The sequence below is a fragment of the Rhea americana genome, unplaced genomic scaffold (genome assembly GCF_003343005.1).
Source record: "Rhea americana isolate MKP2758 unplaced genomic scaffold, rheAme1 scaffold_10, whole genome shotgun sequence".
NCBI lineage: Eukaryota > Metazoa > Chordata > Aves > Rheiformes > Rheidae > Rhea > Rhea americana.
Window position 1 is genome coordinate 5,076,876 of NW_028185039.1, and position 23,733 is coordinate 5,100,608.

At 41.1% G+C, this 23,733-nt stretch overlaps 2 protein-coding genes across 2 annotated transcripts in view; both read left to right on the forward strand.

Annotated features, from left to right (window-relative positions):
* The window catches only part of TMC7 (transmembrane channel like 7), a 19,297-nt gene extending 4,323 nt beyond the window's left edge, over window positions 1–14,974 (forward strand). Inside the window, exons 3-17 of the mRNA XM_085300615.1 lie at window positions 6–199; window positions 2,080–2,228; window positions 2,568–2,735; window positions 2,906–2,991; window positions 3,520–3,665; window positions 4,226–4,373; window positions 5,818–5,991; window positions 7,362–7,519; window positions 8,470–8,587; window positions 9,121–9,218; window positions 9,537–9,720; window positions 10,569–10,699; window positions 10,975–11,130; window positions 12,577–12,655; window positions 13,724–14,974. Of these exons, the coding sequence (XP_085156741.1) occupies window positions 6–199; window positions 2,080–2,228; window positions 2,568–2,735; window positions 2,906–2,991; window positions 3,520–3,665; window positions 4,226–4,373; window positions 5,818–5,991; window positions 7,362–7,519; window positions 8,470–8,587; window positions 9,121–9,218; window positions 9,537–9,720; window positions 10,569–10,699; window positions 10,975–11,130; window positions 12,577–12,655; window positions 13,724–13,783 (2,049 nt within the window). The 3' untranslated portion in view covers window positions 13,784–14,974. The remainder of the gene's footprint in view (window positions 1–5; window positions 200–2,079; window positions 2,229–2,567; window positions 2,736–2,905; window positions 2,992–3,519; window positions 3,666–4,225; window positions 4,374–5,817; window positions 5,992–7,361; window positions 7,520–8,469; window positions 8,588–9,120; window positions 9,219–9,536; window positions 9,721–10,568; window positions 10,700–10,974; window positions 11,131–12,576; window positions 12,656–13,723) is intronic.
* A 357-nt stretch (window positions 14,975–15,331) lies between these two features.
* On the forward strand, window positions 15,332–19,363 carry COQ7 (coenzyme Q7, hydroxylase). Its single transcript, XM_085302420.1, has 6 exons — window positions 15,332–15,430; window positions 15,596–15,795; window positions 16,203–16,317; window positions 16,422–16,561; window positions 18,105–18,173; window positions 18,797–19,363. Exons 1-6 carry the CDS (start codon window positions 15,361–15,363, stop codon window positions 18,872–18,874), a joined length of 672 nt encoding a protein of 223 aa, XP_085158546.1. The 5' UTR covers window positions 15,332–15,360; the 3' UTR covers window positions 18,875–19,363.
* Window positions 19,364–23,733: the final 4,370 nt, after the last annotated feature.

The following is a 23,733-nucleotide window of genomic DNA, read 5'->3' on the forward strand; positions in this document are numbered from 1 at the left end:
CCGGCTCCCTCCGCCCCGCAGAGCTCCTGGCCGCCGAGGAGGAGGCGCCCGCCGCACCTGCGGCCTTCCTGCAGGAGCTGCCGAGCTCCCTGTGCGTGCGGAGGCGCCGCGCCGCCGCCGCCGGGGACGCCCCGGAGCCGCCCGGCCGCCGCGCCCCGCGAGAGCGCCCGCTCTGCATGGCCCACAGGAGGCAGCTGAGGTGAGCGCCGCGCCGCGCCGCTCCTCGCCGGCCGCGTGCTTTCGAGGGTCACCGTGAAACTCGCCGTCATCCTTAGCGACCGCTCTTCATAGCATCGCAGAGTCTGTGGGGTCGGAATGAGTCTTCCTGGCACGTCTTTTCCCCTCCAAATCGCCCCCCAGAGCACAAAGCCTTTGCGCTGTCTCCGAGGGCTCTCTGTGCATGGGAAGGGCTTTCTGGTGCCAGCTTGTCTTCTTCCCTCGTTCTCGTTGCCGCCGGGCGCTGGCGGCCCTCAGCGGGAGGGGGCTGCGTGCCTCGCCCCACCTGCGCTTTCCAGCCCGCAAGGGCCGGTGTCTCTGGTCTGACTGGCAAACCCCTTTCGAGGAGAGGGAAGTTTCTGTGTGTTTGTACAAGACTCTCAGAGAGCAGCAGGACCTTTAAATTAGGTACTTCCTGTTGTGGTTGTGGATCCGGGAGAGGTGATGGTACAAACAGGATCTGGTCCTCTGGGCAGAGCAAGAGTTCATTTGCTTGCAAGAGCAGCAGGAAATGAGAAGGGCCACGGAGGGAAAACTGACCTGGGAAAGAGCTCTGTTACAGTCTGGCTTTGAGCAGTTTAGTCCTACGGGCTGTGGAGAGGAACTGCAGAAGACCGGGGTCACGGTARAGGAGAGTGCTTGAAGCACGGAGGCCTGTGTGAAGGTGCGTGTATAAAGCCGAGTTCCTCAAGACAGAGTTGCAGCTTCTGTCGCCCTGAGACTCTGACTGGGGCCTCTTGGCRCTTCTGCAGCAGCTGCCAACGCAAAATGCTTGATAATAAGTGCGCTGAGAACTGGATGCTAATCGTCTGTAACACAGCCGAGCGTGCAGCCCACACCCCTGCTTAAAATGCAGAGCAGACACAGGCCGTATAGCTCTCCAAAGAGCCCGTTTAATGCACTGCATGCTGAAGCCTGTAGTTTCCATTACCTGGATATTTTTGAGAATTGCTGGGCTCGCACTTAAAAATGAGGTCATCTGCTGGCTCTTTGCTTGTGGCAAACTGGTTTAATTTAGATTCCTGCCAAAATACTAATTTTACCTTCAGGTGAGTAGATTAGGGACACTCTTGTCAACATAAAACATGCTTGACRCTAGCTGTGCTCCTCACGCTGTACACAAGTAATTCAGTGAGTTGCTTAAGTCGTTTTRTGTACAAAGTATTTATAAAACTGGAGCCTCTGTCTTCTACTCTTGCGCAGCCTCCTTGTGGGTGCTTCATTGCTGCCTTCAGTGGCGAGGCTGGAACAGCATTGTCTGCATGCGAGACAGTTTTCATGCTGTGTAGCTAGGGGGTTTTGTTTGTTGTCATGTATGACTCTAAAAGAAAGAACAAAATGCAGGCTCTGGCCACTCAGAATTCTCTTTGCTCCTCTTCCTGACCATGCAGCAATTTTTTTTTACAGTGAAAATGTATGCATGTGGTATGAAAATCTAGCAGGAGTTCCTGAAAAATGACCCCCCCCCAAAAAAAAAAGACAACACAGTTTGCAGTACATCCTTGGTGCTAGTTTGCAGCGTATTATTAGAATATTTCGTCTCCATTTCATTTCCAGCCATTTGTAAATATGAAATTCTCAACAGAAACTTCACTAAACATCCCTGCGGGAAGTACAGCTGCACATCTCTATGTTGTGCTATTGTCAGTTGTTTTTTTTATCGTGAGAGCACTTGTTATGACTGAATTAACAGGATGTCACAGTTAACGAGAAAAAGATGGGGCTAGCTAGCATACGTCACCCGACTTTTTTGCACAGTGATATCCCACTGAAGGCTCCAAGTAGGCTCCATTGTGCTAGGCCCCTTTTCATGTAGTGAAAAAATAGTTCTTGTGCTTAGTAGTTATATTTCTTGTTTCTTAGGGACTCTTATCAGGCTAATATAAAATAYTTATCTGAATGGGATCAGTGGAAAAGAAATAGCCGTAAGTCATGGAAAAAARTCTTTGACGGAGCCAAGGAGTTGTTATCTTACCTGGAGCTTTGGCGGCATGATATTCGCAGCATAGAAGGTATTTGTCTTATGTTGATTTCTGCTATTTCAAGCTGCTTCTGTTACCAGTAGTTTTGCATGTATATGCATAGTTTCAGATATAACTRTATGCATCTGAGAAGTGGCCTGCTTCCCTTATTGCTGATAAGAAAGTTCATGGATGAGTAGATGGAAATGTGTTGGATGAAAAGATAAGGTTATGTTTCAATTTCAGTTATATTATGAACCCAGAATAATTAAAACTAGTATCAGTAATATTTCTTCTTAGTTCARTGTAACTGAAATTATATTCCTTTTATATTTACTTTTTTAAAATGTATTTTATTTGGTAACTCGCACATATTTCTTCTRTTCCCAGGGAAATTTGGTACTGGCATCCGATCCTACTTCTCCTTTCTGCGTTTTCTGGTCCTACTGAATTTTGTAATGTTTATCCTGATGTTCAGTTTGGTTACTGTTCCCACTGTCATTTCTAAACATGGAATTTTCAACAGTAGCTTTCATAAAATTCCTGCAAGGAACATAGGTAACCATCTTCTCCCATGTTCTGTTACCATTTGTAAGATTCCAGTCCTCTCCCAGCTCCCCAAAAGATGAGCATTTGCTTTGTAAGAGCTTGTCATGTTTGAACTGACTTCATCTCACAGTTTAATGGGCATTACTAGTCTACTGACTTCTCCTATCTTTCTTTGGCAGAACCTCACTGCACAGTTTATGCACCTAGTGGTAATAAAGGTCTTGTTTACTTCTATGCTTACCTCAAAGATTTGCTCACTGGCACTGTAAGTGATCAGATATTCTTTCAAAGTTTAAGTCTCATATAGTATRTAAAGTGTGAAAAGATTTTTACTTGGGGAATGATGTTTTTATAAKTTTGAAAAATGGTAAGGCAAATTGGGGTAAAATGGTAAAGTATCATTGGGAAGATGAGTTTCCAAACTGGCTTTTACTGAGAATACATTGAGGCCTGGTTGGTCACATGCTGCACCCTGTTCTGCTTTTTCCCAGCTGCTCAACATTTCATTTTCTGGAGCATGCTTCCTACTGCGCTCTCTGTGTATGGTCTTTGTGTCCTTGTCATAGGGCTCTTTGATTGGAGAAGGGAGGGATTTAAGCACACAATGTCTATGTTAGTTTGTTAGAGGTAATGTCAGTATTTAGAAGCTACAGGCTGCCGTAGGTTGCTTGGGGCATCAGTAGTAATTTTTTTTCCACAAGTGTACAAAATGCTTAGTTAGAAGCAAGTTAGAGCTAACTGAGTTGTTCTTGCTGCTGTTACAAATTCTATCTAAACATTTTTTTTTTAACAGGGATTCCTGGAGATGACAAGTTTGTTTTATGGCTATTACACAGTAGATGCTGCGTGGATCAGTATCTTTAGGTACAACTTACCACTAGCATACCTGCTGTCTACATTTGCTTACCTTGCATTAAGTCTGCTCTGGATAATAAAAAGGTAAAGATGGTGGTATATTTTATTTGCTATTACCTGTTGCAGAGCTTACATTGCATTCTTACCTATAAGGAGCACGCTGGATTACAGAGCTGTTTTGTATGGAAATGGAGAATCCTCTGCCAATTCTGTTGTATCTTTGAGGATGAAGCACCACAGTAACTTTTGTCTGGCTCTTGCGGAGCTGAGCCAGAAAAAAACTAATAATTCAAAAATATACATTATTTAAAACCAACRAACCAAAAAAAGATACGGTAGTTTTCCAGCTCAGTTTCTTGAGCCAGTTCTTTGCAATGTCAGCAAAGCATTGAATGAGGTGAGAACATGCAAGTGTGGCGAAGTGCAAAGGGAGGTAGTTCATATCAGTCCTGGATTCAGTTGGCTTTGATTGCTGCAGAAGCTCACATCAAAGGTTGCTAGAGACTTGCTGGTACAAAGCAAATGTGGCTGGTTCCCCTTAGAAGAATCACTTAGCCTTTGAGTGTGGTTKCTTGAGGTGTGGGGTTTTTTGTTTTTCTGTGGGTGAAATGCTTCTTTTTAAGTAAAGTTACATTTTTCTYTAGGTCTGTGGAAGGATTTAAGCAGAACTTGGTGCATGGTGAAAATCAATTTCAGAGTTACTGTAACAAAGTCTTTTCAGGCTGGGACTTCTGCATTACAGATCTAAATGCAGCACGACTAAAACATCGCAGCTTGCAATATGAGCTAAAAGTGAGTAACTTTCATGTTTTTCTTACATTATGGTTTGATACACCTTAGATGGCTACAAAGAGTGATGTAGGACAGACAAGTGGACTGGGGATAAGAAATAGAGCATCGTATATTCAGGGCCAGTGGGAACCCACATCCTCTTGCATGCTTTCTGAATAGCAAGAATTGTGGTGCAACATGAGGATTGGTGCTGAGGTTGAAGGCCCTCCTCCCATCCACCAGGGACTGAAGCCAATCTGTTAACTGCTGTTTTATATACAGTTATGCTTCCTGTGTTAGTTTCTACATAATCCAACAGGAAAAGCTATTCTAGCTGTGGACAGAACCCTTGTACTATTGGGAATCTGTTTGAGTATGCTGAGTTATAAGTCTGCAGTGTGTTAAGCAATTGTTTGAGGAGAAATAAAATGCAGACAACACTTTTCATAGAAATTGAGTGCACTGTTGCTGCTAAAAAGATGCTGTAAATTTTTTACAAGGTGTCTTTATGGGACATAGCTGTATCTATATTTTTATAGGTATTTAATACATGTCTGAAATCATAAAGTTCTCTGAAGAGAGAATCTGAAAAGCCTTTCGGGTGAAACCAGTACTTTATTTGCCCTCTGCCTGTACACTGAAAACAGAGATTTGTGTGGTGAAACACAGACCTTTGAAAAGATATTTGCCAGTCACAACATGTTTCTACATCAAACCACAAAGCAATAATAATTGATTTCATAAATTACTGTAAAGTTATTTTCCAGTAAAGTTCACAGTCATCTTTTATCATATAACCAGAGCCTCCTTCTCTTACCGTGCTCTTTTGCCTGCATAACCCATACCTTTAGAAAAATCCACCCCTTAATAYTACTGTTTAATGGCAAGACATCCACAAAAAATACCTAACTTGCTGARGATGTGCCCAAGTTACTGGTTGTTGCCTTCACAGGCAGTATCACAGTTTTGCATCAGCTAAGGTGAAACATAGCAAGTACGCCTGACCTGCTTCTCAAAGGCATGCTTCTTTCTGTGTTATCTCCATTTTTTTTCCCTTCACAAAGAGAACAAGCTTGAGTTGTAAGTCTGAGGACTGCTTACCTATCTGTAGAGGTGTGAATATGAGAGTGGGCTGATTTACCTKTTTCACAGTTTAGTACCAAGCTGCCTGAGAGCAGTCTGTCTATTATTAGTGGTATAGTAAAGATAAGAGAACTACCAGACACTTGTTTTCAGCTAGAGGGCCCCCAACCTGAGGAGACTGAGCACACTGACTGAGGCTTCCGCTCCTGCATGGACTAATATAAGTYGATAAAAGGGCACCCTCACTTCAGAGGGTTTAGGCAGGCTGAGGAGTGATTGTCCTGGAACAGACTKTAGGTTGTACCTCCTGGAGGAAGGATACACAGTGGCAGTATTTTATACTGCATCAAAAAACTGCATATTCTTTTTCTTTTGTTTGTAGACAGATTTGGAAGAAGAAAGATTGAAGCAAAAAATAGCTGACAGGACAATGAAAGACAAGCTACGCATCTACTCACTGAGGATATTTCTAAATATAATTGTCCTCGCAGTTTTATCAGGATGTTTTTATTCTATTTATAGAGCAACTGTCTTCTCTCAGGAAAATATCTCCAATGTAAGTATCAAAAATGACATTAGGACAAATTGCAGTAGGGGACTGGTRATCAGAGCAAGAGGAACTGTTGCAAAAGAATCAAGTGTCTTAATATAGCTCCTTCCTTGCAAGGCATCTGAAAAGACTTGCTTTCTGTAGAGGCAGAATTGGTTTAGCAGGAGGCAGTGAGAAGTATCAAGAAGCACATATCAGAAAGAGCAGTGATGTCTTCCCTTAGATACAGAGATTACAGTGTTGTACATTGAAGCTAGTGCAGTTGCCAAGAAAAGCAGACCTCATTCTTCTCCCTGTGTAACTGTTCTCACCTCTGTGCTCTGCTGGTACAAATGTTGGTGTGTCTGGGCAGTAAACTAGCTCAGGGAACTGATAAGGAGTAAATAAACTTCTTTATGGTCAGTTTGTTGATTTGGATTGCTGCTCAGCTGCAAAAAAAAAGATCAACAAGGAAAGGGGCTAGTAAAGATTATGATCTGTATTGTGGCTTGAGTTACAGTGGTGTGGGGAAACAGGAAGACTTTAAGCAGGGAGCATTTTGCAGAAGAAAAGGTTCTTGCATCATTAGTGAAGAGAATCTGGTTAGGGTGCATTTTTCACCCTTTGCAGGACAAACTGTTGGGAAGAACAATTCAGAAGCTGGAAAAGAGTAGCCAATGGTCTGAAGTAACAGTAATTACATTCTCTGGAGGAYGTGGGAATTGAATTAGCCTTATATGAATAGATGCTGCACTTTTTTGTCCCCTCTGTATTGATGCTGTGGCWCTGGCTGTGTCTGGGGAAAGATGTGCTCTATGTGGACCTAACTCTTCAACTTCTGTGAAGTGCTAGGATTGCAGAGGGAGAGACAGGGAACAGGGACTAAAGAGATGTTTGTGTCAAAGCCAGATGTTTGAGGGCAGAGAAGAGGCTAGGGCAGCACGGAACAACTTGGAGGAGAGCTTCAAGAGTTTGTATCTTGAACCTGCTGAAGTGAGCATGTAGAGGAGGGTCTTAAGGTGTTAGGAAAGTCAGAATCRCTGCTTGAGGCCAGAGGGAGTAGCTAGAGACATGTCTGAACTTTGGCATAGGTCTCAGGCACAAGCCTCAGGGAAATGAATGAACTGTCAAACAGAAGCCCTGGGGAAGCACTAAAATATTAATAGTGAGAGAAAGGATGTAGATACYGGTGAAGGGACAAGGAGAAAATAAATGTAACAAAAGACTTCAGAGATAGTAGTGGGCAGGCTTGTAGTTCCAAATACAGGTGGAGGCTGAAATCAAAGATGTTACCTGAGTGCTGGACARGGAAGGCTTGTGGATAGCTGGAGAGAGCATAATGTCAGAAATATTTGTTTGTATGTGATGTTACCTTTCTCTCATCTCTTCTTGTACAGAATGRCAGCAATATGAAGTTTGAGGCTAATCTGTTGGTACAGTATTTGCCTTCCATAGTGATCACATTGGCCAATTTCATTGCTCCTCAAATCTTTTCAGTTCTAATCAGACTTGAAGATTATTCACCAGCCTTTGAAATAAGGTTGACACTGATGAGGTAAGCATGTTCTTGTTGCCTGGGACACTTCAACAGCTTTTTCCTGGTAGAAGTATTGTAAACATTCARCTGTCAAAAAACAGGTAGGCTTGACTCCCTACAACAGATCGTCTGGGCACTGGAAGCCAAGAAGACATTGGTTTATGTTTAGTTGGAAATTTTCATTTTAAATCTGGAAACAATCTCCTGTTTTGATGACGGTGCAGTGCAGTTATTTCAGTTTCCAGGTTTCTCTCTCAGTCCCATTCAGCTATGTGAGCTGGATATCCTCAACAGCCTGAACAGCTAGTAGGGAAGTCCTGCCTGCAGAGCTATAGGTTTATGCTGCTTTGTGTGCAGCATTTCCTTGGATGAACAATCATGATGCGCAGCTCATGCACTTCACTCATATTACAATACTGCAGAGCGGAAACTGAAGCATGGCTTTGCTCAAGGCAGAAGTTAAGAGCTTTAGGGTGAAAGATACTTTAAGGCATGAAGAACTGGAATTTGGTGGAAAAAAAAGTGGTAAGATTCAGGCTGAAGCATCTGAGCTCTGTCAAGTCCCTGTRCTTAGTATTTGCTATTTGGCTAAGTGCCTCTGAAGGTGTGAAGTTACCCAAGAGGAAGTACTGCACGCAGAAAATTATTATTTGACCTCTGGAAAAAAACAGCACTTGAAAGAATAGCCCATTGCTAGTTCACGGTCAGCAACTGAAATGATGTAGGAACAATAATGAGAAATGAAGCAATGTGCTGTAGCATACAGCAGGTTCAGTTGCTTTTCACCTTCCCTATTACTGAAGAAAGAAATATGTTTGTTTTCTAGCTGATCATTCTGTTAAAGTTCTGTGTAACACTTTCGCATTTAGAGCCCCGTGCAGCTTCCTTGGGCTCCTGTGCAAGTTGAGTCAGGTGCTAGAATGGCTCTTTTTTACAGGGTTTGAAATTGAGTTTTGCCTTTCTTCCAGGTGTGTTTTTGTGCGATTGGCCAATATCGGTGTTCTCTTATTCTCGCTGTGGAATCAGATCTCCTACTGTGCCACTGACAAGTGTAATGCTTGTGGATACAATTACGAACTCTATCCTGTAAGCAGATTTATCTTGGTCTTTAATCATCTGAACTTGTGATTAGAGATTTTGTTTTCCATGCGACTTGCTTGCCTATGGGATTCAGAATCAGATCTAGGGTTGCCATTCATGTTATGCCTTGTGCTGATTCTTACTGCTTGATAAAAACTAGTAAAGTTCTTGTATRCATATCATACACCCTTCCTTTGGCTAAAAACTCTGAGTATTGGTCCAGTGACAGATTATCAGCTTAAYCTAGACCTTCTGACTACCATGAAGATTATTTGAATTAGCAGCATTTTGACACTACTTGTGTTACAGCGTTTTGCACCAATGAGACAAAGGTCTTTCCTCTTTAAAAAGGAGGAGGAAGGAGAGGGAGAAAAGGCTTGGAAGTGCTAGAACAGTTAAAAGCATTTTAGAAATGGCAGTAAATAGAATTTTAACTTCATGGTRTTAGCTGATTTAGAAATTTGTTGGTTTAGTGACTGACTTTTTTTCCCCACTTTTTATTTAGACTTTAATTCTGTTTTTCCTGCTCCTTTTTATAGTGCTGGGAATCTCAAGTTGGGCAAGAAATGTATAAATTGTTGATATTTGATTTTATCATAATTTTGGGTGTGACTCTAATTGTGGACTTTCCTAGAAAGTGAGTATCACTACCTTTTGAGCATGCTTTTGCAGAATGACTTATGAAACACGAGTTTCATTTTTCCGTTATTTATTCTCCGTATTTCAAAGCAGATTTCCAGTTTTAAAATAAAATGGAAACAAACTTCTGGTGATTTGATTACTTCTGTTTCCTGGTCAAATAGCTGTGTAGTTTCTCATATTTGAATCTTTCTTCARGCATTTTTCAGTTGCATTGTCTAATGCTTTAATGTTAAATTYCTGCATATTTCAAATAAGTAGAATTCAGCTAAACTGCATAACTTTACTCTTGAACTAATGATGATCTTTGTTTTAGGTTGTTAGTTACTTACTGCTCTTGGGAGCCAGTTAAGTGGTGTGGTTTGCAGGAATTTGGAATTCCTGACAACGTCCTGGAAATCATTTACGGGCAGACGATCTGCTGGATTGGAACCTACTATTCACCACTTCTTCCAGCAATAGCAACTGTGAAATACTTTATCGTCTTTTATATAAAAAAGGTAATGAAGGTGTATGGTAAATGAAGATAATTGAGTGCACCTCTGTGGTTTTTGTAAGTAAAGTTGACCTTTGAAGAAACCAAAATGCCATGGATGCAGTGTATTGGAAAAGAGGTAATAGAATTCCAKGTTCTTTTGTTTTTGTTTGTTTGTTTGTTTGTCTGTTTTCAAAGTAAAACTCTACTTTTTCTTAAAATGATCAACARAAACAGTATTTTTAATGACTGCTGCAGCAACTTATTTTCTAGTTCTATAGGAAAATTATACTATATAGTAAAGCTGATGTTATAACACTTTTGCAATGATTTGTTTGCTAGCAACAGAGCTTAGAACTCAGACAAGATTTTACTAAGTGAAAGTAAAAAATGTTCAATTCTAAACAAAATGGAAAAGCCATGATGATTTGGAAGTTCAAGACCTGKTTTTTTGCATATTAGATGTTTTACTTTGTGACCAGACAGTTCCTTCTGTGCAGCAAATTCATAATAATATATGTTCACCCCTTCTTGTTGGTAATTCAAAACTAAAGAGTATGACCTAGATCATATACCACATGACTGATATTTGTTGACTTTGTGCAAGTGTATGAGACCCTCTTGGACAAGCCCTTGACCCAAAATAGGAGATTTTGTGTGCTACTGGAATGTGAACTGTTTCTGCCTTAGCCCTTTTCAGTCCATGTACATCAGAGGATTATGCAGTGGTAGCTAGTAACATATTTGAGCATGGAAAACTGAGATGGTGGGGAAAGTATAATTGGACTTAATATATTTAGGTATATTTATTTAGATATTTTTAGATATTTATATATTTACATATATTTAGTCTTGCTCTCTTTCCCTCTTCAGATTAGTTTGATTCACACACGTAAACCTTCAACTAGGCCTATCAGAGCATCAAGTTCCAATTTTTTCTTCTTGGTGGTGCTGCTGATTGGGCTCGTCTTGGCTTTTTTCCCTTTAGCAATCAGCATAGCACAGTAAGTGACACTTTACCTTTTATGAAATYGGCATTTGCTTTAATGCTAAGATTGTTAGTTCTCTAAAAGCAGACATGCAGCTTGGATCGATAAATTACAATAAAATATGTTTGTGTTTAATAAATTGTATTACTTAGTCCATAGACATAAAAATTACTCTTTTAAAGACAAAGTATTTTTACACCATGGGGAAAATAGTGTTGGGATTATTTTGGATTTTTTTAATCTTCATGTTTTGRTGCAACATCTCTTTTCTTCTTCTGATTCTCTGCCAGTATGCCTTCCTCTAAGGCGTGTGGGCCGTTCAGGAATTTTAACACTTCTTGGGCAGTTGTTCCAGATACCATACTTGGGTTTCCAACTGGTTTGCGGAAGGTCCTTTATGGCATAGCATCAGAAGCCTTTGCAGTACCTTTTTTTATGATTATGTGGTAAGTACTCTGGAGATCTGATTTAGTCAGGCAGCAGCATAGTTCATTTCCTTCCTTACTGAACTGATGCCAAACAAGTATTAGACTACACTTGCTGTCTGCAGTCAGAAGCATCACAGCCCATAGCAAGCCTCAGTTCTTATGTCTTTGMCCATTGTTCACATTCCTTAGCTTTATTCCCTGTCCTCCCGGATGTCCCGTATTCCTCACGTGTCTTTCTCAAAAGCATTAGCTTCCAATCATTCTGCAAGTTCTTTAAGCCCTGTGGTCGCAAATCCTGTCCACAAACCGTGGTGAAAAACAGTCATTCTGCAGGGTAGAATTCCATATGAACTCAGAATGGTTAAGGTTGGAAGGCATCTCTAGTTATCACCTAATCTATCCCCCCCCCCCCCCGCTCAAAGCAATGTCAGCTAGAGAAGGTTGCACAGGACCACGTCCAGTCAGATTTTGAATTTCTCCAAGAATAGAGATTCCATAATTTGTTTGGGCAACCTATTCCAGTAATTGATCACTTTTTTAGGTTAAAAAAATGGTTTGGTTTGTTTTTTTTTTTTTTTTTTTAACTTATGTACAGAATTGCTTTTTGTTTCAGTGCAAACTAACTGTTTTCAGATCTTAGAACCTTGTTACATGAGACTTTCTGTAACTTCTGCACTTCAGAAACCATGTGATTTATTTCATGTTCCACCCACCCTTTCTTCCTGAACACATGCCTATGTGTTCTCCTGCGCTGTCATTGTGTACACAGGAAATATCAAGTCCTCTGTTTTGGTTGGTGGTGGGTTGTTATTTTTGGGATGAAGGCAAGGTTAAACTCAGTCCCAAAATTCTTTCTAATAGTTTATCATAAAGCCTGTGTAACAGATGGACAGGGAGTTGCACTGCTACCCTAATCCTTATTATTTGGAAGAGAAAAAAATGTTATTTACATAGGCATTTGTGACATTCTAGTTCTTGCTACTGCTCTTTGTGATTTCATGTACTGTGGATAATATTCTGGGTCACAAATTACATCAGAAATACAAGCTATAAGGAGTTCRTGCAATTTTACTCTGTAGCTATTTACCATAATTACAAACCACAAGGAGCATTCCCTACCCCCTGTATCTTTAGAACAGGGCAGGAACTGACAGTCTAGAAACAGCTGTTGGGGCACAGTCTGTAACATCTGCAGAATGTCCTGCCTCTGCAACCTCTAGCACTCTGTCTCTCCCTGCTGTTAGCGCAAACGTCTCAGTAGATGCTTTCAGTCATGGCTATGCCCTGTCTTTCCATGCTATACGTTGCTTCCTCCCCTACCCCTGGGTCCAACCCCCTAGTAGCTTCTCTTCTATCTGAAGTGAATGCCCAAAATGACAATTATTCTGGTCTGTAACAGCCTTTTTGTGACTAATTCTGTGTTTTGTATGATGCTAACATGTAATGCTGGTTTGCTGTTTGCAGCCTCGTTATGTTGTATTTCATTGCCTTGGCTGGAGCACACAAACGAGTTGTTGACCAGCTGAGGGAACAACTGGTTATGGTAAGATTTGACATGTGACTTCTCTTTGCACTGCTTAGATTTTTCCTTGTGTGTTGCCTCAATGATCAAGCGTGCAGAGGAACAGCAACTTTCTTAGTCTTCCAATTATTTGATGTTTGGACAGGCAATGAAGAAAGTCTTACAAGTTATACGGGAAGAATCCCAAGCACAAAGCATTCTTCAGTCTGGTTGGTTACTTAGGTATTAGCAGCAACTGCAGCAAGGCCCAGTTACATCAACCCACACACGTTTGGGACAGGGTGCGCCTCTATGGTGTGGTGYCCCTGTTCTTAAACCACTGTCTTGCTTCTTATGTGTTTGTTTGATCCTGCCAAAGTAGGACCTGAAGCTCATGCCTTCTGTCCCCTCGACCGTTTTACACAAACTCCATCTCTGTTTCCTGAGTGCAGGTCCCAGCATTGCCTGCAACAGATACTGTACATGCAGCAAGAGATGGAGCAAGTCACCACTAACGGATCTTTTGGAAAAAGTTGCCAATGCAGATCTGCTTATTTACAGGCCATCAGAGCCTGCTATCATGCATTGGTTTGATGGCGTTTATTTGGCATGTTCTGAGAAACTCTGCTCAAGCCAAAATCTAGCCTTGATAGTAAGGCTTTCAAAGCTTTCTAGGAGGTAGCTCCTCTTTTAGTGTATTTTTTTTTAATATTGCATATAAACATAGCATTGTAAGAAAACCAGTGGGTTGAGCAGAGCKGTTGAAGAGTAAGTGATTTAGGAGCAACATTCTTACTGCTTTGTGAAGGACTTCCTATCTCGTAACTGCTATCTTGGCAGTAGTTTTGAMGTTTTAGATGTGTATCAGATATTTTTACTTGGCTCAATACAGAACTGTTAACATGACCTAACATGAGGTGAATGAAGTCCAGACCATTATAAACTTAAAATTGTTTAGGCGACTGATGATAGTGTGGGGAGCCGCTGATCATCTTAGCATGTAGTGAGTGCASCACTATATTTCTAATAAAGAAATGAGCTGTGTAGTTATTATTTGTCATTCCTTCTTCTGTTTATCTAAAAGGTGTATTTTTTATTCTCTCTTTCCAGGAGAGTCGTGACAAGCTTTTCCTAATCAGAAAGATAGCAGAAGCTCAGAAGCATACTTGAAAACCACAGAAAGCCAGAAGAACTTGACTCCTGAAACTTCCAGAACCACTAGATTGGAGTAGAAATATCTACGGCACTTAAACTGAATAGCTGACAAGCATCTTGACGCTGCACTCTGAAATGAATGCTTACATTCTTAATGTTGGCTATGCTCGTGGGACTTAAAGTTTCCAAGACTTGAAATTTAACTTACTTGTACCATATTACCCCGTCCAAAAAGTCAATGGTAGRATGCTTTATTGCTGCTAGAGTTTCAAGGTTGTCGATGTTTATGTTAAATCCTAATATTTCCAGGGATCTGGGGTAATATGTGCTCAGAGCTGAGATTCCATTTTGAAACTCTTTGAAGTGCTTTTCTAAATTATGCTTAAGAATTGGGGGGGGGGGATTAAGGGGAGGAGGAGCGATTTTTACACATTTGCAACTCACTTCTCTTTTAAAACCAAAGCAAAAGAAATACTTAAGTCAGTATTTTGAAATAGTGCATTGCAGGAAAAAAATGCAACAGTTTTCTAACTGTTCCTCTAAATWTTAGAGAAGAGACTTAGATCTTTTGCTCTGAAATAGCAACTGCATTTGAACACTAGATAACTGGCCAAAATGGTTTAGGGAAAAAAAAAAGAAAAGAAAAACAAGCAGATAAAAGAATTCTGAATAAATACTGGAAGAAACCACCAGCTGCCCGAACATGGAGGGATGTACATCTCTAACACAGGTAGTCACCACTGTGGTACCAGTGCTGCTGCTGGGCCTTAGCCTTGATTTAAACATGTGCGGCTTTGTACTTGCAGTTTTGCCTACAAGCATCTTGAATGGTATTCCTTCTGTTCCAAAATGTGAATGCTTGAGTTAAACAAGTTATTTATAATGCAGAAATACAACATTCAGAAAGTTTTACATGCTACTACCCTTTAAATTTACTGTGATTCTTATCTCTTACGTGAATCGATGGAGCCGCGTGGCTCCGAGAGAACAGTATTTTTAAGTAGCCTGCTGATTTTTTTTTCCTTTATTTGAAGATTGTGATTATGTTAACCAGAATTCTCTACAGAAAATCTGTGTTTACATTACGTGAATGTTGTAGAACAGTTAACGTGTGAGATCATGTATTCTTTTTACAGAATGTTTTGCATTTTTTTTTCTCTTCTTTTTCAGGAAAGTGACATGCAATAAATGACTCAATTTTTATAATCATGTTTCCACTGCTYTTGTAAACGGTCGTTTATTGAACAGTGAAAGTCAGCCGACGTGCTGAAAGCATACGGGGTGTCACGGGTGTTAGGTTAAGCCGGGGCGAGCCGCCGCCCGGCGCCGACCCCGCTCTTCCTCCGCCGCGGGGCCCCAGCGGCCTTCGCGCCCCCGCACCGGAGCTGCGGGCCGCCCGTTCCCATGGCAGCCGGGGAACGCCGGCCCTGACTGACCGCTCCGCTGCCCAGTGCGGAGCCGCGGGGGAGCGCCGGGCAGCCAATCGGAGGCGCGATGGGGCGGGACGAGGGCTGAGCGCCGGCCCCCGGCCGGCTCTTGATGATGACGTTGCGGCCGCGCGACGCTTCTGAGGAGGCGGCGGGGTCAGCGGGATGGCGGCGGCGGCGGCGCCGGTTCTGCGGCGGCCGCTGGGGTGGTGCCGGCCGCTCTGCGGCGGCACCGGTACGGGCTCGGGCTCGGGCTCGGGCTCGGGCTCGGGCTCGGGCTCGGGCTCGGGCTCGGGCTCGGGGGCGGCTCCGCGCCCGGCCGCGCCGCCCTCAGAGGTGGCCCCGCGCTGGGGCCCTCCCGCCCGCGGCCGAGCTCGCCTCACGCGTGTCTCTCCGGCAGGTCGCGGCGGCGGGTGGCGCCCGCCCGTGAGGGGCGCTTCGGCCGGGCCGAGCGGCACGAGGGTGGCCTCGGACGGCATCAATAAGGCCGTCGTGGAGCGCATCATCCGCGTGGACCACGCCGGGGAGTACGGGGCGAACCGCATCTACGCCGGGCAGATGGCCGTGCTGGGCAGGTCGGCGGTGGGGCCGGTTATACAGGTGAGCRGGCTTGAAACCTGCTGCCGCGTTTCCTTTTTGCTTTGCTTTTGATTAGTGATGGTCGAACGAGACGGYAAAGCTTTTACAGCAAGGCAGTTGTGCATCTCTTTAAATAGTTTTGAATATATGTGTTCATAAAGAATGATTGTATTACTTAAGGGAACTATAGCCTATTACTGTAACATTGTGACAAAGGCTCAGATATTTGTAGATATTTTTATGTTGCCTGTTTGTAACTATTTTTATCTGCCCTTCTTCCTGTTTTCTTTGTATACTATGAATAGTCATCTCTAAAGTTAGTGTGAGTGACCTGAGCAACGTACTTCATTTCTCTATTTGTTGTTAGTTTTATTTAAAATGTCAAATTTCTTAGTGTTATGCTTTAATGTGATTTGGTTCTGCTTCAGCAAATGTGGAATCAAGAAAAAGATCATCTGAAAAAATTTAATGAGCTAATGGTTGCATACAGAGTTCGACCTACTGTTTTACTGCCTATCTGGAATGTAGCAGGCTTTGTTTTAGGTGAGCTGGCATTATTTTTACTGTTTTATGAACTCTTTGAATGTAGAAATTATTCAGGTTGCTTTGGGTTTCATTGTTTGTTTATGATTGTATCCCAATCATAGGGGCTGGAAGTGCTTTACTTGGAAAAAAAGGTGCAATGGCTTGCACAGTGGCAGTGGAAGAGAGCATATCGGATCACTATAATAATCAGATCAGAACTCTTATGGAAGAAGATCCAGAGAAGTACAGAGAATTATTGCAGGTATTTTACTGTGACTTAAAAAGTAGTTTAATAAACTAATTGAATTATGTAATGAGACTTTTTTAGAACAATATGCYGGTAGAATCTACAGCAGATCTTTTTGTCCTATCACTTAATTTCTGAAGGCAACAAAAACCTTAAATTAAAAGGTAGGTTGTTCCTTTAGCAATGCTAAATTGATCAAACACTTAAAATGTGTTAGACTAGCTTCAGAACAGTTACATTAAATCAGTATTTTCCTTTTGTTTTAGTTTTGATTATTTTTAATTGAGAGGAAGATTTTAGAGCAAAAGAAAATAGGAAAAGTATGATGAATTGYATAGTAATGTTTTGGTTATACTGGATATGATTGATTTGTTCAAATTTTGAATATAGAACCTAAAAGGAGCCAATACTTATTAGGTCTGCAAGGAAAATAATTCACAAGTATTACAGACATAAAATTGGGATGCATGTTTTTAGGTACTTGTGAGAGAAGACCTGTTTCMACATGCAGCCCATTGAGCTTGTTTGTGTTCTGCTTGCTCTAGGGTCTGCGTGATCATTCCCAACTCTCTCTGCTGGCTGTTGTTGTGTTCAGCTGTGTGTAGTTTAGCCCATGGCCAAGTCTAGTTATTCCAAACTTGTCCTGTTGTCACAGAAACAGTATCTGAAGTAACCCAGCCTGTGTGGATGTAGGAGGAAATATTACTTATAATAGTAGAGGCTAATAGTCAGAAGGTGAAAAATAAAGAGGAAAAAGTTAAGCAGCAAGGCTAGTCAGCCTCTTCAGTAAGAGGACTAGATCAGTAAGAGGAGTAKAGATGAAAGTGAACTATGTGGGTGGATGTTGGTAGGTTCTAAGCATGTTACTAAGCACTTCTAGATATTTGTAGGCATCTCAAGAGAAAATTCTTGAAACTTTTTTTTGACCTAGCCGTCAAATTACAGGAGAAAAATAATGGTRTAATGAAATCCCAGCTCTTTTATTTGAAGGCACTATTTAATTTCTGCGCTATGTTCTTTGACGCTGTCTCTATGGTTTTGCTTTTTGTGCTTCACTGCCTGTTGGAGTCTCTTCCTAGCTCCTTTTGTTCTCTATCTTGTTCTTTAGAATGTAGTAGAATAGACAAAAACCCTGCTGGCTTACGGGGAAACACCCTTACTGAAAATCTGGCAAGGCAGCAACATTAATTTCTTTTAATTTAATGTGTCAGAATAACTGTTATATGTGTGAAACTAATTAGCATTGCAAGTTACTCTGAGTATGAGTTTTCTTGAAACTGTGGACAACAGTGGTATATTGTATAGCAGATTAGGTGTCTAAAGATTTTTCAGAATRTTAGCATAACTTAAGGTTTGCGGAACTCTGCGTATGGCAGCACAATTCCTTTCTCAWTGAATTGAGGATTCAGATCTTCAAGAAGCAGAATGTTTTTGAGAGAGACCCAGGCTTCAGATGTCTACCCTGGTGCATGCAGTGGCCAACAGCATATGGTTTTGTATTCTAGCTGCCTTGATTTCACTGTACAGTAGACCTACTAATTACCTACTGTTTTCAAAGATAATAAAGCAGTTTCGGGACGATGAACGGGAGCACCATGACATTGGGCTTGAACACAACGCAGAGTCAGTAAGTACAGTGTTAACTTGTTGGTGCTGTTAGCAAGGATCTAGGTGTGATAATCTTCCATCTCCAGTGACTGTGACAYAATTCTTTATGTGAGAAATAAAAAATAATGGTTTGATAGGCTTTCCTGAAAATAGGTGTAAGATAACACCTAAATGGCACTGCATCTTATAGCTTTTATTTTTCTAGAACAGAATTGAATGCTGAATTTCACATCAAATGTTAAAGTAATTTTTGTTTTCCTGGCAAGTGTTCTCTGCTTAGGTTTACTTTTTTATTTAAAGTTTTTATTTAGCCATGTCTTGAAAATATTTAATCTAATAAATACCATCCATACAGTGGGGAAATTGAGTGTTCGTCTTGGTAGACGAACACAACCATGAGCTCCCTTGCTCATAGGAGGAATGTTTGACTTGCCAGCTTCTTTCTCTTGACTTATATTTGCGGAGAAATGGAAAACATTCTGCTAAGTTGATATTTATTTAGTTTTATCTAGGGTGGTTGAAATTACAAATATAGACATGTTACTAAGATAATGCTCACTGTGGCTTACCATGGATTTGGTTCAAACAAAGTGTGTTACTGGAGTATTAGATGTATTTAATTTTTTATTCTTTCTTTTACAGGCACCAGCTTATTCGGTGTTGAAGATAGCTATACAGCTTGGATGCAGAGTTGCTATATTTTTATCAGAAAGAATTTAGTGATGTTTTCCATAGCGATTGTGGTAATAAACTATGAAACAATACCATGTGAAATTGTGGAAGACTAATAGTTATTTTATAAAGCCTTTTAAAATTTTCTTCACAAAGCATCTGATCAGGCCATCCTTTCTCATATTGAATACTCTTGCAGTAAGTATCTCGATTAATGTCAGTGGAGCTAAGTGTGAGTGGAGATGGCAGAATTGGGTCCATACAAACTAAACTTCCTTAATCTAAAACTGTTCACAAAGTGGCAGTGTATATGTGTATATACATGATTTATATACATACATAAAAATGGTAAATGTGTTCTCTGTTGCCTTCATATTTATATTTATTTGAAGTAAGCTGGAGCTTATTAGCTCATTTTAAAATAGTACTGACTAAGTAAGATTTTTGAATTTTGTTTTAAGGGTAAGTAAATGAAATCTTAGTAATTATTTCTTTTCAGTCTGTCTTGAATAAAGATTGGTTATTATAAGACTTTAATTTGAAGACTCTTTTATATTTTTAGGCTCAATTCTGAACTCCTTATTTAATCAGAATTTCTATTTACCTGATTTTGTCCTGAGTGTGTGCAGAAGGAATGGACCCTTGATATGAAGCAGATGAGCAGAGCAGTTTGGAGCAGCTGTAGAATTGCATCTAGGATTTTTTATACCTTACCACTTTATTTCCTTTTGCATCTGGACTTAAGAGGCTCTTGAATAAGGACTCTGACTTTCTCAGTGTAGGAACAATTTTTCCATGTTTCCTGATGACATCTTGGTGTGGAGCAAAAGAAATACACCAGATAGTTCTGTGTGTATGCTGTCTTAACACTGACCAGAGATGACAAAATACAGGCAAGAAAATAGCAATGAAATTAGTATGGCTTAAACTGGTAGGAAGTAAGACTTTCTTCAACATATGTCTAAGAGCCTGGGGTTAGAAGCCCTTAATGGTTCCAAGCAGACAGAGAAGGATTGGGCTGTGACTCCCTTTGTTGTTACTTTAAAATGTGATTGGTGAAACTCATAAGGCGTCAAGAATTGCTAATCTTGCTTCCCTCTTCTGGACATGCTAAGTCATTTTTGGGATGGAGTGGGGAATGACCCACTGGTGAGACATAGACACASTTTCCAGTGCAGTACAGGAGAGGACAGGAACTCCTTGCAAGATTACTTCTGTTGCTTTTTGTCTTAAGAAATTCCTGACCATTCTTTTCCTACTGCATCTCCATGGAAGCAAAGTAACTTTCCAAATGCATAGGGAGAATATAAAAGATGCTGATATCAACATGCAAAGTCCCTGCAAGAGTCTTSCATTCCTATATTGAGATGCATGATTTTTGATTGTATGGCAAGGGAAGCCCTATGAATAATATTGCAGGACACATAGAAAGCACACATCTGTGCTTTCTTCTTCTTTCTGTGCTTTTAAAACCTTGGGCAGACAAGGCTTTCTCAACTGCTATAAGCTAATTTTTGTCTCCCATTCCTTGTGGGGAGTTTGTTTGTTTTTGGTAATAAGATAGCTTGACACAAGTCAAGCAGCAGAACTCAGACTACTGATGTCATTTACACTCTTTAAACAAAGCAAGGTTTGATCCTTTATCTAACTGTTTTGCATGTTCACTGGAATATTCCAGGAACTCAAAGCTAAAKCAGTGATTTCTCGGGGCTGAGCAGTATGAAGCTAACTTTAAGGGATTCTCTCTCCTTTTTTTTTTTCCCACTCACCTCAGCCTCTGACAATTGCAACTGCTATGCATATAAACATGAGTTTACTAAAGATAGGCCTTATTAGACTAACATATTATCTTTCCAAACTTGACCAGTTCTCTAAACAAAAATCAAATTTACCAGGTTTCTTACGTTAGTTTCACTAAAGCATTTGATATAGTGTACATGGAAAATGATAAGGTAACTTAAGAAGAATCAGTGCAAGAATGGTTAAGTAAAGGGGCTATGGGGTAACAAGCATCAAAAGAACATGCAGTAGTTGAGGGCAGTTGCTAGGGAAGTTTCTGAGGACTTGATCTTGAGGCTGTTCACGAACAAAAGTGCCAAAGCTTGAAGTCTGACTGTGATGTAAAATTGTTTGATAAAGTAGAAAACTTGCCTGAAAATACGATTTTGCAGTAAGATCCCACAGTCGCATAAGTCATGGACTTTGCTGATTGAGTAAAAAGGTGGAGGAGGAGATTGCTTGGTGAACACTATTGTAAAGCTTATAATAACAAGGGACAGCATGAAACGACATCTTTTATAAATACATTATTTGAATTGGAGGAGAGGGGGAACAGTGTGTTTTGAATCAGAGCTGGAAGTCGCACACCCGTGCATACAATGGTCCTGTGGTATAAGCTGGAAACYGAGCCAGGCAGTTTCCTGGTCTCTCGGCCATTACATCAGGGTTGAGTGTTAGACAAGGCATCTGTGGTGCTTTCCTAGACAGATGATACTCTGTTGAAGTCTGATAGTCTCAAAGGCACTAGTTACAGAATGATTCTCTGGAAATGTCTGGTGGTGTTCAATGGCTGTGGAATTTGCTACTGACAGAGGGTAGTGTTCATGTGATTCTTGTTTCAAGCTGTGGGTGGCATCTGAGGCCATCACACACTGCCCATTTGGAACAACAATGTTTGAGGGAGAAATGACATTTTTAATGCATTTAGTTTGGCTGAAGGGTGAGAACATTTAATAGCAGGAAATTCCCTATGAGGTCAGTGTATTTGCTCATATCTGCAGTAACTGTAGGCATAACAAGGTTTTGTCTTCAGCAGCTGAAAACATGTTCTACTTAACACAATTCATCTAAAGCACATTTGAGTAGGCTGCCAGGTAGTAATACTGTTTCTAGCTGTGAGCATAAATATTACTGCTCAAATATGAATCTGATGAAGAACTCTACATCTCACAGCCAGATTTCTTCTTTTTACTGAAGCACAATATTTGCACCAATCCATTAAAGCAAGGATGAGCTGTTCTCATGCCAGTTTCAGTAACTCTTTATGTTTCTGCTCACTGATATTTGCTCTTTTTTTGTTGTTTTACATAAAAAAAGGACTTACTTTTCCTAGTACGAATGGGAAATCTTTTATGAAAAGCGTGCTTCATATAGTGAAAGACTGTAAAAGGTGGTTGGAGGTTACAAGAGGACTAGTGACGAGGAAGTGCTGTACAGCAGTTCTTCATTGTTACGCAGCTGCTGCAAGGTTGCAGCAGCTTCTTGCTTATTGTTTTCAACCAGAACTAAAGCAGGCTGGCATTAGCCATCTCAGCAGTGGTCAACGGCAGGCAGAGGCTGAAGCGTATAGCTTATACAAGTTTGTTGTTAGAGTGATGCTCGATGAACTCTGGTCTAGCTCAGATCTTGCTGATTGAAGATAAGGAATTTGCACTAGACACAGAACCTGCAAAATGCTGCACCTTCATAGTGGGAAGCGGGCATCTCCAAGGTGCTTTCAGGTTCTGGGGCCCTCTTCTGAAYCTGAGGGTATGCACATAATTTGGGTCTTGTAATATGTTCTGTGATCAARTGCTTCCCCTCAGAGTAGTGACAGCTTCTGACTTCTGCAATAGCCAAAGGTGTGATCATGAGTTTCACCAGGAGGGGGGGTTTATCTTCAGTGAGGAGGAGGAACAGAGCATATCCTCACTATGTGTGTGGGAGCTGTGGCTTTTGTACCTGCTGCCTGGTTAGTGTCTTACTGTTTTCTACTTTAATCAGTGTCGGGGGCAATCTGTCTTCTGTCCTCTAAAGATGTTCCAGATCAAGAATTAAAGGATGCTGCTTGAAGGATACAGCCAGGCTGTGCAGCTCTTTTGAATATTTTGACAGCTCTGAGGCAGGACCTCTGCAGACATTGCTGCTGGCTCTGGAAAAGGAAAACTAAGCAAAAGAAAGCAGATGGATAATGTCAGCCCTGTCCTGCAGATTCAAAGCTGTTCTGAAAAWTCAAAGCAGCTTCTAAGATTTGTGGCTCTTCAGTAACAGCTCTAGAAAGCTACCAGGGTGGCAAGACTCATGTGACGCTAGCACGGCTTAGATCTAGCTACAGGCAGTATGTGTTTGCCCCTTGCTGTCTCAGCTAGGCTAGGCAAAAATCAGTCCTCACGTCTGTGATTAACATGGTGATGCTGACATAAGTTGAGTGGACATCATGCCRTGTAGTATGTAAAATGAAACTCATAAGATCATTTGGCAGAGGACTAGATTATTGAGACAATAAATATTACAGATATAAGATAAATGCCAGATTAATGGGCTTGATCCTCAGCTGGAATGGATCTGTGTGTCTCACCTGAGCAAGGTAGAGCTACAGRTGACTGAGAATATGCCATGCAATTTCTATTGCGGGGGGCAATGTGAATTGTACCTCTCTGACCTTGTCTGCCATTTAAGGTGTTACTTGTCTGCAAAGTCCCTTGTGTTTGCCTGGCCCCTTGACTTTAGGGAAGATACAATTTCAAATGGGAGTCAGTTATTTTCTGTCACTGCTGCAAAGTTGTGGCGTGTCACTTGCGTTGAATTCTGCAAGTATTTTCAGCTTGTGGGGTAACACTGTTTAAAGGAACTAGTAAAAATATTGGCTAGTTCAAAGGAGGAGGGTGTATGCCTAGGGAAGAGAGTGTTTRAAGGTACCATTTTGCCATTTGTTAATTCAGAGACCCCAGAATGAGACTCAAAATCTGAAGAGGTTTAAGAGCATGACAGCATCTTGGTGGTTGTACTCCCAGCTGAAGCAGCAGAACTTTAATTTGCCGCAAAGAAAAGCTTGTTGACCCTTGCATTCTGAGTTGGGGATCTGATTTTGTGTTGATTAATTGAATTAACTGCTAACTGAAAGGTTTAATGGGTGACAGGTCTTTAAA

Excerpts from the sequence above, each read along its gene's own strand:
- COQ7 (XM_085302420.1), top strand. The coding sequence starts at position 15,361 with ATGGCGGCGGCGGCGGCGCCGGTTCTGCGGCGGCCGCTGGGGTGGTGC. Across the intron at positions 16,318-16,421 it reads TGTAGCAGGCTTTGTTTTAG|GGGCTGGAAGTGCTTTACTT; the intron begins GTGAGCTGGCAT and ends TCCCAATCATAG. Across the intron at positions 18,174-18,796 it reads TTGAACACAACGCAGAGTCA|GCACCAGCTTATTCGGTGTT; the intron begins GTAAGTACAGTG and ends TTTCTTTTACAG.